The 18948-nt window shown below is 34.0% G+C and overlaps 1 protein-coding gene across 1 annotated transcript in view; it reads left to right on the plus strand.

The window, feature by feature from the left end:
- The first annotated feature begins 2860 nt into the window (after positions 1-2860).
- The window catches only part of LOC112048274 (uncharacterized), a 31859-nt gene continuing 15771 nt past the window's right edge, over positions 2861-18948 (plus strand). Inside the window, exons 1-4 of the mRNA XM_024085753.2 lie at positions 2861-3143; positions 6573-6712; positions 11221-11313; positions 17977-17991. Coding sequence (XP_023941521.1) covers positions 3138-3143; positions 6573-6712; positions 11221-11313; positions 17977-17991 — 254 coding nt within the window. The 5' untranslated portion in view covers positions 2861-3137. The remainder of the gene's footprint in view (positions 3144-6572; positions 6713-11220; positions 11314-17976; positions 17992-18948) is intronic.

Here is an 18948-nt window from a genome sequence, read left to right on the forward strand (position 1 = left end):
CCTTCATACTGATCAGCAGGTAGAACATATTATGATGTTATTTTTCGCTTTTTAGTTTAGTGGGTACGTTTTTAGGTTTTGAAGTCGGTTGTATTTTTTTATTAAAATTTTTTGAATAGTTGTCGTGAAAGATGTGAAAGATGTAAGTTGAAATTAAGTTAGTATTTTGTAAATAATATAGGTATATAGGTAATAATATATAATAGGTATTTGAATTAAAATAAAACAAAATGAGTGTATTATTGATGATATTATACAATTTTATAGTTTTTTTAATTAGGGTAAGTGCTATGAATAATAATAATTAACATATTTATTGTAGCACCGCACAATCATTTTCCGTGTGGAAATCGAATTATACTTTCAACTCGTTCTTCACCCCCTTCTATTTATATATTCGCATAATATTATATATTTAATAGATAGGTAGTCCAATAATCTTTTTACAAAACTGTAACTCAAAACATGGACGATTTATATACCTACTTACATATAAAAATCTTCAAACCCCTTTTAACTCCTTCATGAGTAGAATTTTGAAAAATTTTGAATGATAAGTATTATTTTTAACATTTTTCTGGTAGTACAACCCCTGTTTCACCGCCTTCTGATTTAATTCTATCGACACAAAGTTTCCCAAATAAAGCCTTTTCGTATTCATTCAGTAGTTTCAGCGTGATGCCCGGTCAACTTAAACTTCGCGCGGTCCAGTCGTTTCATACCAGAACCAGAACGATGTAGGTACTCGTAGAATATTGCAGTGGATTATAGTGTAGTGGAAGGCTTCATTTGTGGTCTGTGGTGGAAGGTTAATCGATAAACGGAAAATTATTAAATAAAAAATAAAGTTTAAAAACTATCGCACCGACTGTACACGGTCTAATGTGATTATGCCAGCACTTCTATTTTAAACATACATGTCACGTGATCAAGATCTGTCATTCCCATACATTTTACTAGTTTTCGATGCGTTTGCGATCTTAGAAAGAGAATCGACGTGCCACTTGGCTCGTATTATTGGTCAACTGGTTCAACGATATTTTATTTATACTTACTAAAATCTTGGAACTGGTTACTGTAACTGGTATCTCTTAACTGGTAACTGCGATAAGTTAATGTAGGCACATATTGTATAATAATATGTTTAATTAATTGCTAAATTAGTGTATCAACTTAATACTTCATTAGGTAGGTACCTAAGGTGAGAGAAGTAGGTGAGAGCCGTGATAGCCCAGTGGATATGACCACTGCCTCCAATTCCGGAAGGTGTGGGTTCGAATCCGTTCCGGGGCATGCACCTCCAACTTTCCAGTTGTGTGCATTTAAGAAGTTAAATATAACGTGTTACAAACGGTGAAGGAAAAACATCGTGAGAAAACTTGCATACCAGAGAATTTTCTTAATTCTCTGCGTGTGTAGTCTGCCAATCCGCATTGGATCCCTCTCATTCTGAGAGGAGACTCAACCTCTGCAGTGAGCCGAATATGGGTTGATAATGATGAGGTAGGTACATGCTTTGCAGTCGACAATAACATCCTTGTACAGTTTTTGTGGCAACCACATTTGTGACTCTCGTCCGAAACAGCTCGATCGCTCGACTGTTTTGAAATATTTTTTGACATGATGGACATTTGATATACCTACTTAACTATGAGGCTATGAGAATAGGTCTAAAGTATCTATTTTCCACTCTCTTATAGGGAATTTACAATTTTTTCGGTGGTAAATCCAAAACTTGTTCGTACTCGACTAAAATACTAAAGTAGTCCGAACTAGGCATTACTCTCAGCTCCCTATTTTTTAATCGCAATTTTAGAAGTTTTGTATGACAAAGTAATAAACAGAATGGTAGGTATGACAAAATTTATATAAAACATCTTTTGTGTTAAGTAAAACTATAAAATACTAGTGGATTACCGCGTTTTCACTAATTATTTTTTGCAATAATTCCCGTTTTAATATAGTTTCCAGGAATAAATATGGTCTATGTTGCTTGCTGTTAATGGAGCGTCACATTGGTGAAAAATAAATCTGCTTTGTTGTTGAGGCGTGAAGCGTAGCAAACAAACAAACTCACATTCACGTGAAGCTTTTACATTCATGTTAGGCAGCGTGTTTATGTGTTCGCGCACGAATTGGACGAGAATGTAGAGGGCTAAATTAAAATCTTGTTTATATGCCACGGTTACTGTCATTTGTTAATGTCAAGAATTGTCAGTGCAACAATTGACAGGCATCTATACGCTTTTACATCTTTCAGGGTTCCCAACTATAATTTTTCTGCATAAAGGAAATCCTCATTTTGTAGCTTAGCTTATTGATAAACAATCTATAAAATATATACATTTGAGGAATCATCGAAAAAGTTATACAACTTGACACAGAGCTATACTACAATGTTTATGCCATAATTACTATTGCTGAAAATGGCAAGTTGTAACGATACGTACCAGATTTTTTTCTTGGCGGGCACTTTTGAAAATCAACAAAATGTATGGAAATAACGAATCGTCGAACCTGTATAAAAAAGCCCTCATAGAACTTTCATGCCATATTAGCTATTACTCCAAATGGCTAGTCCTAATGATTCGTATTTTTTTTTTGTTGGCCGGTACTTTCAAAAAGGGTCCAAAATAAATGATCTCCTGTAAGGCAGATTTAAATTATACTGATTTCATAAGAGGTTTGTATTGCGTATCATTTTCAGGGATATATATTTTTAAGGAGCTGGTAACACTTCGTTTCTCCCGTTTGTGGTGAACTGAAAAGTCCTCTTACAATTTAAACGTCACCGTCAGCGTTAAAGATATCACCGTCAACGTCAGCGTCTGTTTATCAAGATTGGTTTGGTTTTTTCTTTGACCGTCCGTCAGTTTGAAACTGACAGTTCGGGATTAGTGTTTTGTAATTTGTTGTGCAAATGGAAAATTCAAGTCTACCATTACGAGGAAAATAAATTATAATATAAAATTATACTCAATCATAGTAAAATAACAGATAAGCAGTTAATATAATATGGAAATATGTGTTAAATTTTCAACTGCTGGTTTAAAAATTGTCAGTTTGATCTGAATGGTTTAAAATCGATGGTGTATGTTTATAAAAATTTCAGTGTCCAGTTTCCACAATACGGTTAAATGAAGGTATATAATAATTAGAACTCGCCTTATTTTAAGGAAAATAATAATATCCTTTGTGTAATAAAATCATTGAGTAATGTCTGTTAACTTGCCAAAGGTTAATGCAATTTATTTAAGACATCCGTCTTGTAAATTTTTTTTTATTTAAGTAAAGCTCCATGTCCCTACAAAAGGCCTATGTCCTGCAGTGGACGTCCATCTGCTGATATGATGATGATCATGAAAGCTCTATGATAAGACAAACTGCAGAGCAAGGTTGACCTATCATAATGTTGTTAATTTTTTTTTTGGTTTATTATAGTCGTACCACAATGCAATACATTTCTTACCCACCTGATGTTGAAAATTCATTGACTATAAAAAAAGCAATACTTCACAAGGTATGCAAGGAACATTATACATAAAATTAAAATTAAAAAAATTTTGAAAAACCCCCAAGATTTTATAATTATCTAGAATTATTTTACAAATACTTGAATGCCAGAAATTCTTTCTATCATAACAGAAAAGTTTAAATGTTGTTGCAATATGTGGGCCGGGTTAAAGAAAATTGTGAATTCAATCGTTGATTTCAATACAAACTATTTTGATTGAATTGATTGAATGTGCCAATTTTTTCATAAAACGAAGCTTACGAAAGATAGTTTCTTTCAGTCTGCTTTCATTTGAAACGCCACTCAAGTATATATGCAGACATTCAGTTATTCTACCCCACAACTTTTAAACACCTTAACCCATTTTCTTAGTTATTTTTGTATTAGTCACCTTTAACTCAATAATAATAACTTTTTATATAAATTTATATAAATTATATAATCAGTACTTCCACTGGAATGGGAACTACGATTTTAGTTGACTATCCATGACTAGAGCCCACCAAAATGACTAGTGATTCAAATCCTCATTTTTAATTTGTTTGTTGATAATAATATAAATAATAATAGCCTTTATTTAACAATCACAAATATCTTTAAATTATTAAAAATTTATTTGATTGACACAGGCGTGTCGAGATTGTTGTGCTTTACAGCATAGGCCTTCCCTAGAGCGCGCCACACTGAACGGTTATTTGCCTGTCTATTCCAAGTGACACCTGTTATTTTTCTGACAATAATATCAACAATCAACAGATCTTGTTTGTTGATATTATTATGATAATTAATTATAATCACACTAATATTATGAAGGCAAAAGTTTGTGTTTTTGAAAGATTGTGTGTATATTTGTTACTCCTTTGCGCTGCGGCTACTGAAGCAATTTGGCTGAAATTTAGAATGGAAATAGATTTTTCTCTGTAGTCACAGATAGGCTACTTTCATCCTGGAAAAAGGCGTCTAGTCTCAAATAATTCAGATTACTTTAGTGAATTTTTATATTCTTCATGGGCAGTTAATATAGATCCCCAAATTTAGTATTTAAATATAAACTAAATAAATAAATATACTTAAACAATACACATTACTATTTAGCCCCAAAGTAAGCATACAGAGTAGCTTGTGTTATGGGTGCTAAGATAGTTGATATTATAATATTCATATACATTAATATACTACATATAAATAATTATATAATGTATAAATACACACAGACACTGGAAAACACCCATACTCACCACACAAATATTTTCCAGTTGTGGGAATCGAACCCACAATCGAAATGGCTTATATCTTGCTTGGTGGTCATAATTTTCACATACATGTTGGTACAAATCATGATCATAGCATAGATGGAATGAAAACAGAAAGAAAGAAAAAGGAATGTTAAAAACATCATGAATCCAAAGCACTGCTACACTAATAGGTAGTAAAAAAGTTATTATACAAAACAGTTCTTGTTAGGAAAAATTATTACCTATAATTAAATTTTTTAATTATCTTAACAAAATTTATGTGTTATAAATTATAATATATTCTATATTGCATAATAAAGAAAATATATAAGAAGTCCTAATATATTGCCATGTTGAGACCCAATAAATTCATACTTAATGAAACTTATGAGCATGCAAATTTAATTAAGATTTAAAGCTTGTATTTAATGTAATTAATAGTTGTAACTGCAAGTGGCTATAAAACAGTTGTCCATTGTGGTATTTTCAATCTGTTTCCAACAAAGTATGAAATTGGTTTTACAGTGTAGTAGGGTATGTATGTAGGGTGGGTATGTATAAATCAACTATTTATATTGATACTGCAGAATACATTAGATTAAGTAACAGTTAAATTATTTTTGCACTCAAACTATTAATGAATGAATAAAGTATGAATCTATATAGTTTTCACTCTACAATCTACGAATTATTATCAAGTATGTCAGTTTGCTTTAGGCACTGCTTCTACTATTGAATTAGCAAGGCGTCTGAGGTGTTTAATCTATTTATTATTTATTTATTTATTTATCTGTTTAGTTATACCAACAATGACAACCAGAATCATTTATTATACATGGGAAAATCATAATGCTAGTGCTACAGGAAGCCATCTTTTAAAAGTATATACAGCATTGTTATAAGTTAAAAATTAAACTATTCTCAAACTACAAAATTATATGTTCATTATTGTCCTATTGATTGTGTCCTATTTATTAAAATGATTATATATAATTACATCTAAAATATAAAATAAAAGTAAAAGTAGTCAGCAATTGTGTGACCTTTCTACAAAATTTTCTGATTTCCTTACAAATGGTTGGGGTTTCCTTGTAGGTCATATGATGGATTCATCATTGCGAGTAAACCAAGGGGTATTATTAATAGACAGTATTATTAAGGAACCTTTAAATGCACGTTATGCTAGATTTACTACCCCACAGCTAAATGCCATGGAGTCAGATGGTTTTTAGGGTTCTGTATTAATAGGGTAAAAATGGCACCCTATTACTTCTACTATCTAATGGACTGTGATATTTACTTGAAATTTTCACAGATGATTTATTTCTGTTACAGCTTTAATAACAAAATGGTTCTAAAAAACAGAATAAAATTAATATTTAAGGGGGCTCCTATACAACAATTATTGTGATTTTTCACTATTTTTAATCAACTTCAAAAACGATTGGAAGTTTCTCTATTCGAATATTTTTTTATAGATAAAGGTACAGAACCGTGTGTGTGCGAGTCCGACTTGGCCGGATTCATTAAAATTGCAAACTTGCCTCAGCAAAGTCAACTTCTGCAAGCTGGTGTTGACCTCGTTTCTTTTATAGTCAATTATTCGCACCAGCAGCAACTTCTACCGACGACTGCAGTAGACTGCAGTCGACGACGTTTTGGCGGCAGTCACGGCAGTCGACTGCAGTCGGCGACCGCCTTTGACTGTGTAAATGAACCCCAACATTTGTATGGAAGACCATAGCCCAAAAAAGGCCTATGTCCTGCAGAGGACATCCATCGGCTGATATGATGATGATGATGATGATGATGATTTGTTTCAGATGTCACTTGGCAAGACCAAACGATGGTATCGCTCGAAGAGGAATCAAATCATTATAGTCATGATCATCATATTCTCTGTTCTCTACTACATCTCAATGAATACTCCATACAGAGAACCATACTTAGATGTCACAAGAAGGTATGTTGTTTCTAAGTTAGCTTTTGCTTGCTATTCCGCACGGTTTTTTTTGGTAGAGCATGAAGAGGGTAGAGTTAGAGCTCCTATAGACCACAGGATATTTGTAATTTGTCTAATTTCAAAAGTTACAATCAGGAATTTGGCGGGAAATTCGTAGGAGTCACATGTAGCGGTTGTTTTATTTTCATTGGTTTGTTGATTTTTATATTTTCTATACAAGTTAGCCCTTGACTACAATCTCACCTGATGATGCAATCTAAGATGGAAGCGGGCTAACTTGTTAGGAGTAGGATGAAAATCCACACCCCTTTCGGCTTCTACGCGATATCGTATCCCGGAACGCTAAATGGTTTGGCGGTAGGGTGGTAACTAGCCACGGCCGAAGCTCAATCGGTCCAGCCGCCGGCTCTAACCCAGGACTCTTGTAAATCCAGTTCGTATACCATTGTGACATGGAGTCATTGCATTGAGTTTTATTGCATAAAGTAGAATGCATTTTATTCAATATAGTTCTGTAAATTCACAAGTGAAGTGGAGGTTGATCATGAGTGTCTTAAGTGATTAATTCGATTTTTCGGTGAACGCCGCAAAGGCAACCTTACTAAAACTTTTGATAGCAAAAGTATTAGTAAGGTTGCTAAAGCTAAAATCAGTTTACGCAGTCTGTTTGGGTTTGGGGTGTGAGATAATGTTGAAATTTGAAAAATAGCTGCATAAAGTAATTGTATCTGTAGCTGGGCATGCCAGGAGCGTTGATCTGATGTGTACTCGTCAACGTGTTACTGCTGTTATTTCAACAATATTATCTGTTATCGGTAAAATACTCGAAACAGTAACTAAATACCTCGAATCTCGATAGCGTATTGAGTTCCAAGTATGGCACGTGGTTTATATTGTGGGGGATAGATCGCGTATCTACTTATCTATATGATAATTAGTATAGTTTATCTATACTAATATTATAAAGAGGTAAAGTTTGTAAGTTTGTAAGTTTGTCACATTTTTCAAATGGGGTAATCTTCGGAACTACTGGTCCGATTTTAAAAATTCTTTCACCAGTAGAATGCTACATTATCGGGGAGTGCTATAGGCTATATTTTATATTGGTATCATATATATTAGCCGAGTTATCACAGTTTTTGTCATACAGGTCGGACTGAAAATCCTCTTAAACAGACTTATTCGCATGCGCTGCCTTAACTATTGTGTAAAATTGAAATTAATGTACAGAGACTTTATGTATCTTTAAAAGTTCTACAAAAAAGTCCGCGACACCATATATCTATCTTCTATATATTAGCAGATACAATACCTTTTGTGTTTTAAAAATTATTAATTTTATATACTTAGGTTTACGTCATTATTTATACAACTAAACTTTAATCCTTATTAAAATAAATTATTTAATAATCACAAGGATATTATGGAGATAAGATTTGCCCTTTACAGTATGTTAATTACTTAAATAATTTCGGAGATAATACAAAATTTCTAAAAGACGCAGAAATTCCGCTATATGACGCCCGGCGCTTTCATTTACGTAGTTCCCGTTCCCGTGTGAATATGGGGATCAAACATAGCCTATGACACTCGCAGATAACGTAGCTTTCTATTGGTAAAACAATTTTCCAAATTGGTCCAGTAGATCCAGAGATTACCTCCTACAACCACACAAACTTTACCTCTTTATATTATTAGCATAGGAGTCTCTATTTCTCTTGGTCATACCACCACTCTCGAAGGACTGGCCCGATTTTGCTATGGGTAGGAGTAAGATAGAGAAGTTACAGGGTAGGGTAGGGTACGGGTAGGGTAGCGTAGGGGTAGTGTAGGGGTAGGGTAGGTTTAGGGCCGGGTTTAGGGTAGTGGTAGGGTAGGGGTAGAGGTAGGGTAGTGGTAGGGTAGTGGTAGGGTAGAGGTACGGGTAGGATAGGGAAGTGGTAGGGTAGGGGTAGGATAGGCGTGAGATAGGGGTACGGGTGGGATAGGGGTAGGAAAGGGATAGGGTACGGTGAGAGTAGGTGAAGGATGGGGGTAGGGGTAGGATGGGGGTAGGGTGTAGGTAAGGTAGGGGTAGGGTAGGAGTAGGTTTGGGGTAGGGTAGGGTAGGGTGGGGGTAGGGGTAGGGTAGGGTAGATGTAGGGATTGGGTAGGGTTGGGGTAGTGGTAGGGCAGGGGTAGGGTAGGGTAGGGGTAGGGTAGGGTAGGGGTAGTAGTAAAGTTGACATCGAAATTTACGCGGACGAAGTCGCGGGCGTCCGCTAGTTAGTCATATATTTATAATGAAATCTTTTTCGGAAATCCCTTTATTTATTTTCTTCGAATCATTTGTATATACGAGTATATATAGATAGATAGATAGATCGCGTACCTACTTATCTATATGATAATTAGTATAATTTATTAGTCATATATTTATAATGAAATCGTTTTCGGAAATCCCTTTATTTTTTTTCTTCGAATCACTTGTATATACGAGTATATCATAGACTATGCATCTAGATTAGACCCGCCATATGTGTTGACCGCGGAAGTTCGATCACCATATGTATTTTTTACATAATGTATGAAGGACATGATAGAATAAAAATGAGGCATAACACCAAAAGCATCGGGTTCACGGACAACTCACGTAGGACAGCAGTAGGGCGAATCTTAATGAGTTGTGGGAGGGCTTAAAGCCTTTAAAACCAGTAAGACTATCGAATGAAAAAAAATAAAAAAAATATATTTAAGGGCAATGACCAATAAGGGAAAAGTATGCTCAAATTAATTTAAGTACCATTTGACTGTGTATACTCATAGCATGAGAGCCTTGTAGTAGATATCTCGACAACACTTCACGAGAAAGCAGAAATATCACAAACATTGAATAGGTACAAGAGGATTTTCGAGTTGTTAGCAACTGCAAAGTGCCACTTAAAAATACGCTAATTGTGCATGTAATAACAAATCTAATTTAATGTGGGGCAAGGAACGAGCTGATAATAACGATTAATGTCTTAATATAAAGAACACTTTAACATAGAGCTAGCTTTAGAGAAGATAATGCTAAATTGGTTAGGTAGGTTCATAAAATAGGTTACTTAATGATTTCAAAAATAATAATTTGCAGTCTTTAAGCTGTTCTGTTTATAAAAGGTCGTTCAGTCTTTTTGTGATTTGTATAAAGCGTTTGATTATGTACAACTTGGATTGTTGTCTATAACTAAAGGACGATTGCACTGTACCCTTTTTAGCAGGTGATTTTAGTTATTAAATGTGACCAAAAAGCAATTTTTACTAAGTCAAATTTAAAGTTAAGTTCAAAAGTGGTACATTGGTTTAAGCTTATAGTAAAGTGTTCAATAGTACCTACATTAATCTATGAATGGGACGATAACAAAAGATAACATTGTGCTAGCGTTAATGACAATTTCTTTGTATAACCTAGGTTACGACTTCTCATAATAGAGTCGAATGTCTTAGTATTCCATGGATTCAAAGTGCGGGCGCCAGTTTCACTGTGAGGCAGAGCGAAAAACTTCGAGCAAAGCCCGGGACTTGTGATCAACGCGTGTAGGGTTAAGGAATCCCTTTAAAATCGATTAGCACTCCCCCTTTTCCTTTTGTGTTGTTCTCCCTGCACAGCCAAACTTTGTCAGATCAAGATCAGGAGCAGCTTTGGATACAGGTTCTAATACAGAATTTGCTGCAGTTCTAGAAGGGCAATGGTTCCTCTCTCAAACATGAATATTGTCCGTATGTATTCCGAGAATCTATATTGCCGTAAATCAAAACCCACATCGGCGATAATATTCTATATCAACCTAATAAAATTGTGGCACGTACCTACTTGATAAAGTGTGATTTAAAGCTGATAAGATATCTTGCCAACTTTGCTTGTAGATTAGCCACAGTTTAGCAGAGATTAGGTGGCTTGAAATCCGTAAGGACTGTAGGTTCAAGAAATTGAGCAAAAACTTGAGCTTGACTACAATCATGCTTGGTGGAAAACAATAATTAGGTCTAGGTTGGAGAGCACTTGCTTAGAAGATGCCTATTATATCCTGCCTTGAAGGTGCATAAATTTTAAGTGTTAAGAAACACTGAAGTCGAAAGAAGTCTTAAGAAAACTGATGCTTATTTGATAAACATAATTATGAATTACTTAAGTTTCTTTGCATTACCTACTATAAAGTTTAAACTATAATTATTGTGTAGTTTGTGTTTGAATATTAATAAATTATTGTTATGAATGACATCTTATTTTTTTCTATAGTATGTTTAAAATTGGTGTGGTTTTGAGTTTTAAGCTTTTAGAATCGCTCACTCCTTTACTAGTAGGTAAAGGAATGCCCTTTTTTACCACCTGTCTGTAATCAGTCGACGTTTGGATGCATACGGAAATTGCCACATTTTATTATTCATTTTATTGCCGACTTATCGATAGATTACAGACTTTACTGCTGCTGTTAGATTTTTTTTTGTAGTCAATTAATTGCTACTTTGCTTGTTTCCACTTTTAGAATAATAACACTTAATAAATCTAATGCTGGTACTGCACACTCTATGGGAAATAAGATGGGTGAAGTTTTACAATCTCCTAATGTTAACAAAAGGTAATTTGGGATTTTGTCATGTATCACTCATAACAACGAAACCTGCAAGGAATATCATGGTAACTCTTATTTAGTGACTTTTCAGACGAGTGCATTAAAGATTTAGAAAAATGTACTCATTTTTGTTTTTTACATCGTATTAGTATCGGTCTACATTTATATATTTTATGTATTTTTACACTGTATAAGCTAGGCGTTTGTTTCAAAGTCGTAAGGCGTAGTAAGGATACAGTATGCGTAATTGTTTCTTGCCATTATAAGCAAATAATACATTTGATTAACTTTGATCAACTGTATTGTATGATAATTTTTTAAAAGCTTTTTTTAATGCTTGTAATGTATGTATGTATGTATGTTGAGGTGGATTCTTTATACTCAATTTTGAAGTAGATTGAGCTGAAATTTGTATACGTGTTAAGTTTGGATGACAATGCACGATATGTTGCATTCAAAATCCAATATGGCGAACCACCCAAGATGGCGGAATAGGTACGTATTTAAAATGCATTTCTACAATATGGGTATCAAATGAAAGGGCTTATTAAGAGTAACTTGAAAATATGACTCAGAGACCTAGCCAGTGATAACTAAAAAATAAAATTAAAATAAAATAATATACGTTTTCTTCGTTTAAATAAAAGCTTTTTTTAAAAAAGATTTTTGCTTTTAGTTTATTTTATTAACTTTTTGTATAATTCACAATGTACAAAATCTTTACGAGAAGGACTTGAGCATTATTTATTTTACAGTAAGAATACGATTGTAATCCAAAAGAGCCCAAAAGTGAGTTACGATGTTATTTCTTGCAGGATTCGATTTATAATAAATTAATAACAACAAAAAGGTAACTTGCTTTGCTTTGGGTTGTTACGTCATGCATCATCGTTCATCATTATATACAAGCTCAGACCAATTACCTATGGACTTGTATCACATTCACCAACAGAAGTGTTTTGGGGGAACAAGGTAAACTCACACGTAGAAAATATTTAACACCAATAAATATTCTGTGTCTCTACATTCGACACAACTATAAATCTAAATCGTAATACACACACGTGTAATTTTAACACATTATAACATCAATTCTATAGACGCAGTTTTTATAAACACGTTAGATCGTGATCATATACTTTTGACAAAGGGGTAACGTCTAGCGAGGCAGGTCTTATGGTAATTGGTCCGAGTATACAACATTAAAAAAGGTAGGTACTGTTGCGTGCAAAAATAATGCAATCTCTATAAAATAAGGAAAACGTACCTATTAGGTAATATGGCATGTTTATACTAACGCGCTTACCTACTACGACTACCTACTCGTATTTCAAGCTTAAACTTAATATTGAAAAGTTTAATAGCAATGAAATAGACAATCGGGTAAACTATAATATTTTGGTCACAACACGAACAAGTGCATGGTAGGTAAATAATCTATACTAATATTATAAATATTTGATTGTTTGACTGTTTGTTTGTTTGCATTGAATAGGCTCGAAAACTACTGAATCGATTTGAAAAATTCGTTCACTGTTGGGAAGTTACACTATCCCCGAGTTCGGGAACGGGAACCACGCGAATTAAACCGCGCGGCGTCTGATAGTCTCGAAATAATTCCCAAGTTTTCTTGAATATTCAAATATTTAATTTTCAATAAAAAGTAGATTTTTTTCTAAATGACAACTGCTCTTGTTAATAAGACCAATATTTTAAATTGCTAATACAACGAACCGCCTTCCCAGTATACACTTAAACGCATCTGAAAATACAGACATACCTACATATTACATATACACTATACTCACACAAGTGCAAGATTATTATTTACTAGCAGACGTCCTGCGGTTTCATCCGCGTAGTTCCTGTTGCCATGACAATACGGGGATAAAATATAGCCTACGTACGACACGCTCAAACGTGGCTTTCTAGTGGTAAAAGAATATTAGAAAATCGGTTCAGTAGTTCCAGAGATTACTTCCCCTACTAATACCACAAACTTTACCTCTTTTTATCATTAGTATAGATGGCCGAGTTATGGAAAACGTTTACATGTCCTCGTAACCACTTGCTGACATAATTACATAATATTAATAATTATTATTTGTTTAACAACAATTATATTGTTTGCGCACTTGCATATACGATACAAGTTGGTTGCTATGAAGAAACCTTACCTAAGGATGCCTTTCAGAAGCATTGTAGGCGTACATAATTGAATACATGTTTGATACTAAGTTAAGTGTAAATATGTATAAACTAGCGGACGCCCGCGACTTCGTCCGCGTAAAAATCGATGTCAACTTTCAACCCCTGTTTCACATTCTATTTTGCAAGTTTTATAACTTATACCTAATAAATAGTCCACTTATCATTTTACATTTACAAATGTACCTAGAAAAATTAAGGACTTTCCGTACAAACTTTCTACCCCTACTTCACCCATTTCTGATTTTGTTTTCGCGACAAAAAGTATCCTATTATCCTTCTACGTATTAAGGTCTCAAATCGTCTTAAGTATCATTTGAATTCATTGGGATTTGATTCAGCGTGATGCCCGGTCAAAAAAAGGCAAACAGACAGACAAAAAATAGAAAATAGGCTTCAGTATCGATCTCCTACCTCTACCCTACCCCCACCCTACCCGTACCCTAACTGTATCCTACCCCTACCCTACCCGTACCCTACCCTACCCGTAATCTTCCCTTTCCCTACCCCTACCCTACTCGTACCCTACCCTACCCTACCCGTAATCTTCCCTTTCCCTACCCCTAGGATAGGGGTAGGCCCTACCCCTACCCTACTCGTACCCTACCCTACCCGTAATCTTCCCTTTCCCTACCCCTAGGATAGGGGTAGGCCCTACCCCTATCCTACCCCTAACCTAGGCATACACTCCCCTACCCTACCTGTACCCTACCCTACCCTACCCTACCCTATACCTTCCCTACCTTACCCCTACCCGTAGCAAAATCGGTCCAGCCCTATGAGCGTGGTGCGATGACAAAGGAGAATAGAGACTTCTATGCTAAAATTATAATCTTTGGATCTACTGGACCGATTTGACAGATTGTTTTACCAATAGAAAGCTACGTTATTTGCGAGTGTCATAGCTTATGTTTGTTCCCCATATTCACACGGGAACGGGAACTACGTAATTGAAAGCGCGGGGCATCATGTAGCGGATTTCTGCGTCTTTTAGAAATGTTGTATTATATTCGAAACTATTTAACTAATTAACATACTTTAAAGGGCAAATATTATCTCCATAATATTTTTGTGATTATTAAATAATTTATTTTGATAAGGATTTAAGTTAAGTAGCATAAATAATGACGCAAACCTAAGTATATATAATTTATAATTTTTAAAACACAAAAGGTACTATATCTGCTAATATATAGAAGATAGATATATGGTGTCGCGGACTTTTTTGTAGAACTTTTAAAGATACATAAAGCCTCCATACATTAATTTCAATTTTACACAATGGTTAAGTCAGCGCATGCGAATAAGTCTGCTAAAGAGGATTTTCGGTACGACCTGTATGACAAAAACTGTGTTAATTCGGCAAATATATATCATACTAATATAAAATAGCCTATAGCCTATAGCACTCCCCGATAATGTAGCATTCTACTGGTGAAAGAATTTTTGAAATCGGACCTATAGTTCCGAAGATTACCCCATTTAAAAAATGTGACAAACTTACAAACTTTACCTCTTTATAATATTAGTATAGATGTATAAATGTTGTGAATTAAAGAATCGATTTTCATACTTTCTCCTTCCATTTTCATTTGGGAGGTGATAGTCACGTCATTCAAGTAAAATCAAGCTGAAAAGATAGATTAAAGGCCTAATCTGAGGAATTGGTGACTTACCACAACCTTTTGCAAAACCATCATGATATCTGTCCATCATAAGGGTGTAGGTAATGTTGTCTCAGTAAATGGTACGAATTTAGTGAATGAAATATTCGACGACGTCCAAAAAACGCTCCTGCAATAAGCTTAAAGGTACGTTTACACGCTTGCCAAGCCTTGGCAAACTGCAAACAGTCCCAAGCCTCCACAAATCTCGTTTGGCGTTAGAAAGGCGTTTATACGCTTGTGAATGCGTCTGTCTGCAATATAAATCCAAGCATGGCGGACACCGAACTTGTGACGGCTATTGCATTTGATTTAACGTATTTTTATTACCTCATTCGACCAGCAACTCATTTTTTATTTATTTTTTGTAAAATCAAGCAAGCGTGTACTCGCCGCGAGATCACAATGGCTACTAAACGCGGACCAACATGTAAATGCATCGCAAACGTTTGCCGCAAACGCCCTTTGATCTGCGTAAAAAACCGACAATCGACTGGATCGGAAGCAAGCAGGCACAAGCCCACGCAAGCCAAGCCAAACGCCCTTTTTACATGCTTGCAATTGTCGATCCTTGCCAAGGCTTCGCAAGCGTGTAAACGTACCATAATGGCATTCAGGGTACGAAATACCGAAATATTATGGAATAGCTACGGATTTAAGAGCTTGTAGTGAGGCACTTGAATTTGAAAATATCAAGTAGACATATTGTATTGTAGTGGTAGTTCAAGCACTTTTTGAAAGTCAAGTAGGTATGTCGATTAACCATTAAAGCAGATATATTTAATTATGATTACAATTAATAACACGTATAATATCATATCATGTGAATCGATAGATAATAATTGTTATGTTAACATAAAGCACACTTTTTTATTTAACAGATAAAACGCATGTATTGTTTAGATAACTTACATATTACTTAGATAATCGGTGATTATTGTAAGCAATGATCATTTTATACTATAGATACTTGTAGATATGTTTTCTATGGTAGGTATGTATTATTTTTTTAACAACAATACGTTTTATATATAAAATATCTTTTTCTGTTATAATTCATAAAGACCTTGAATACATCACGGTTTTTGAAGAAGTCATCGTTTCAGTCAAACGCAAGCGTAGTATTTGTGTATATGTATTTATTTAAGCAAGTATTTTTGTATCAAAAAAACGGAGAGCTCCAATTGCATGTACTGCATTGACCCCAATGATGATGCAGAACATACAATTTTTTCCTGCCCTCGGTTCCGAGCTGAAAGAGTAACGAAGGACCTATGACAAGAGATGACAGCAGATAATGTAATAAATATAATGCTGGAATGCAGTGAGAAATGGAATATAGTTAGGAATTATCTGGACACTAATGAAGATCAAGGAGAAGGATGAAAGAGAGAATGGGAAGTAAGACTCGCGACGTTGGTGGTAGGCTTTATGGCAGGAACACCAAACGTCTAGAAGGTAGGAGGGGTTTTTAGCCGGTAAGAGTCCGGCACTACCCAACATGGGTGTCCATGAGGATTTTCCCCCCTACGAAAAAAAAAAAAAGAAAAACAAAGTAGTTTTGTATGAAAAAGTTATTTTATAAACATAATTTCCTAAACATATATGCATAAACTTTAGGGCAAACCACACTTGCGGTAATTCTGTCGATTTCTGCATGTTAGACCTACGCATGATTTCGTATTAACAATGTTGGTGCCATTAGAGTTAAGTTTAAGTAAGTAATTAAACTAATAATTGCATGTGATAAAATAGAGTATGAACCGGTGACGTAAGGGTTTCTTACGCCCCCACTCGGACGAGAGTTTTTTTAACAGACGTTAAAAAAGCGTTCAAATACACTATGAAGTTAAGTGAAGGTTTATTACCAACGCTCTAAATTTAAAATGCAACACTGCTCGAAAAATAACGTCGTGTTTTAAAAACATTGTCGTATGAACATGTACTTGGGAATTGTATTTGAACGCTTTTTTAACGTCCGTTAAAAAAACTCTCGTGCGAATAGAGGCAACTGTTCGGTATCGCGTTTCTGTTGTAAATCGAAGTGAGATGGAGAAATGCGCTCGAGTTTCAAAAACCCTTAGTATGCAATTTACTATTTGAATTAGCCATAGAAACTGAAACGCATCGTGTAGATAATATAATGTTAGATGTTTAAAATTATGCTTATTATAATAGTTTTCATTTGCATGCATGTTTAGTGTCTGTATCTATATAAAGCTATTGTTCACTTATAAAAAATAAAAGTGCATCTTAGCATTTGCTTCAAAAAAAAATTTTTTTTTACATTTTATGTTATGTTATGTTATGTTATGTTATGTTATTTTATTGTTTTTGTAATTGTATTGTTTATTGTTATGTTAGTATGTTTCGAATTGTTATTTAGGTTATATCTATTTATGCCTTAAAAACTATTTAGAGTTCTATTACGTTTTTTAATTTATATTTTTTTTTCAAAATGAATGACTTTTTAGAGAGAATCGTTTTATTTACTTTCCTTTACAAAAAGAGATAAATAAAAATTAGTAACAAAAAAATAGTTTTGTTTTAAAAATATTTTGATTTGTCTAATGCTTTTTAAGAAACTATAGACTTTTCAAAATAAGCATAGCTCAATTTTTTTATAACCCTTATAAACAGACACGGTTAATTTACATAACTAAAATAGATATAATTTAAGTATAATTGAATATAATAGACTAGATTAATATTTTTTTTATTTTTTCTTATTTTTGTATTTCGTTTTTGAAATTGGCATGATTAAATTATTAACCAAAGTGTTTTTTTTTCATTTCAGAGGTTCAGTGATTGAGTAAGTAGACAATATTTTTTTTATTATTTTCCTTAGTTAATAGACAATTTCTAAAATTGAACGAATGTTCTCCTTTTACCTTTTTCTTTTAAGTTTGCAACCTAGTATAGAATCTAGTATAGTATTTCACATACACACAAAATTATTAGTGATGGGATGTGCATGTATAGGATACTAGATTACAGGTATTTAGGTAGATTTATCCATTTTTAGTTATTTTTTTCAGCTTAAAATTGTATTTGTTTTTGTATATTACATTATTATCAGAGAATATACATAATTTTGCTCATAATAACTTCTAGTTTACTAAAATATGAAGTTATATTTTATTTGTAAGTATTTCTAACTCAATTATATCATATTTGTATTAAAATCAATATCTAAATTGAATCAATTCTGCAAACTGCTAAACATCGATCAAGTAATCGAATATTTCGTGTAACGAATCTAAGCGTTATTTTGTTAGTATGTGTTAAAATTACACGTGTGTGTATTGCGAATTAAATTCTGTGTCCTTACACTGCACACAACTGTGTATACATATTTTCGATATGTTACATATTTTCGATGTGTGAGTTTACCTTGTCCCGTCAAAGCGCGCGTTGAGAGAGGGGTTGAGGGATGGGTGAATGTCATGTTGGTTGGAACCGTCTTCTTGTAGACTAATCGAACTAACACTATCTTGCTCCAAGTTTCTTATGTTAGTTTAAATTCTAAAAATATGGGTGCAATACAAGTCAATATGTATTTGGTCTGAGGTCTACAGTTTCACACATAAACGCGTTCGTGATGTAATTGTTTGCCGCGTGTGGTTAGACGGTAAGGGGGCAAAGAAAAGCGTGTTTATCGATCACCGTTTACTGTTCAACACATAAATTATGTGATTTCATATTTTACAAAATGCTAGAGCTTCAAGTTAGTGGTTGGCAAGCACATGCGTCGACATGTGTATGCCAC

This window comes from Bicyclus anynana, chromosome 18 (assembly GCF_947172395.1).
Source record: "Bicyclus anynana chromosome 18, ilBicAnyn1.1, whole genome shotgun sequence".
NCBI lineage: Eukaryota > Metazoa > Arthropoda > Insecta > Lepidoptera > Nymphalidae > Bicyclus > Bicyclus anynana.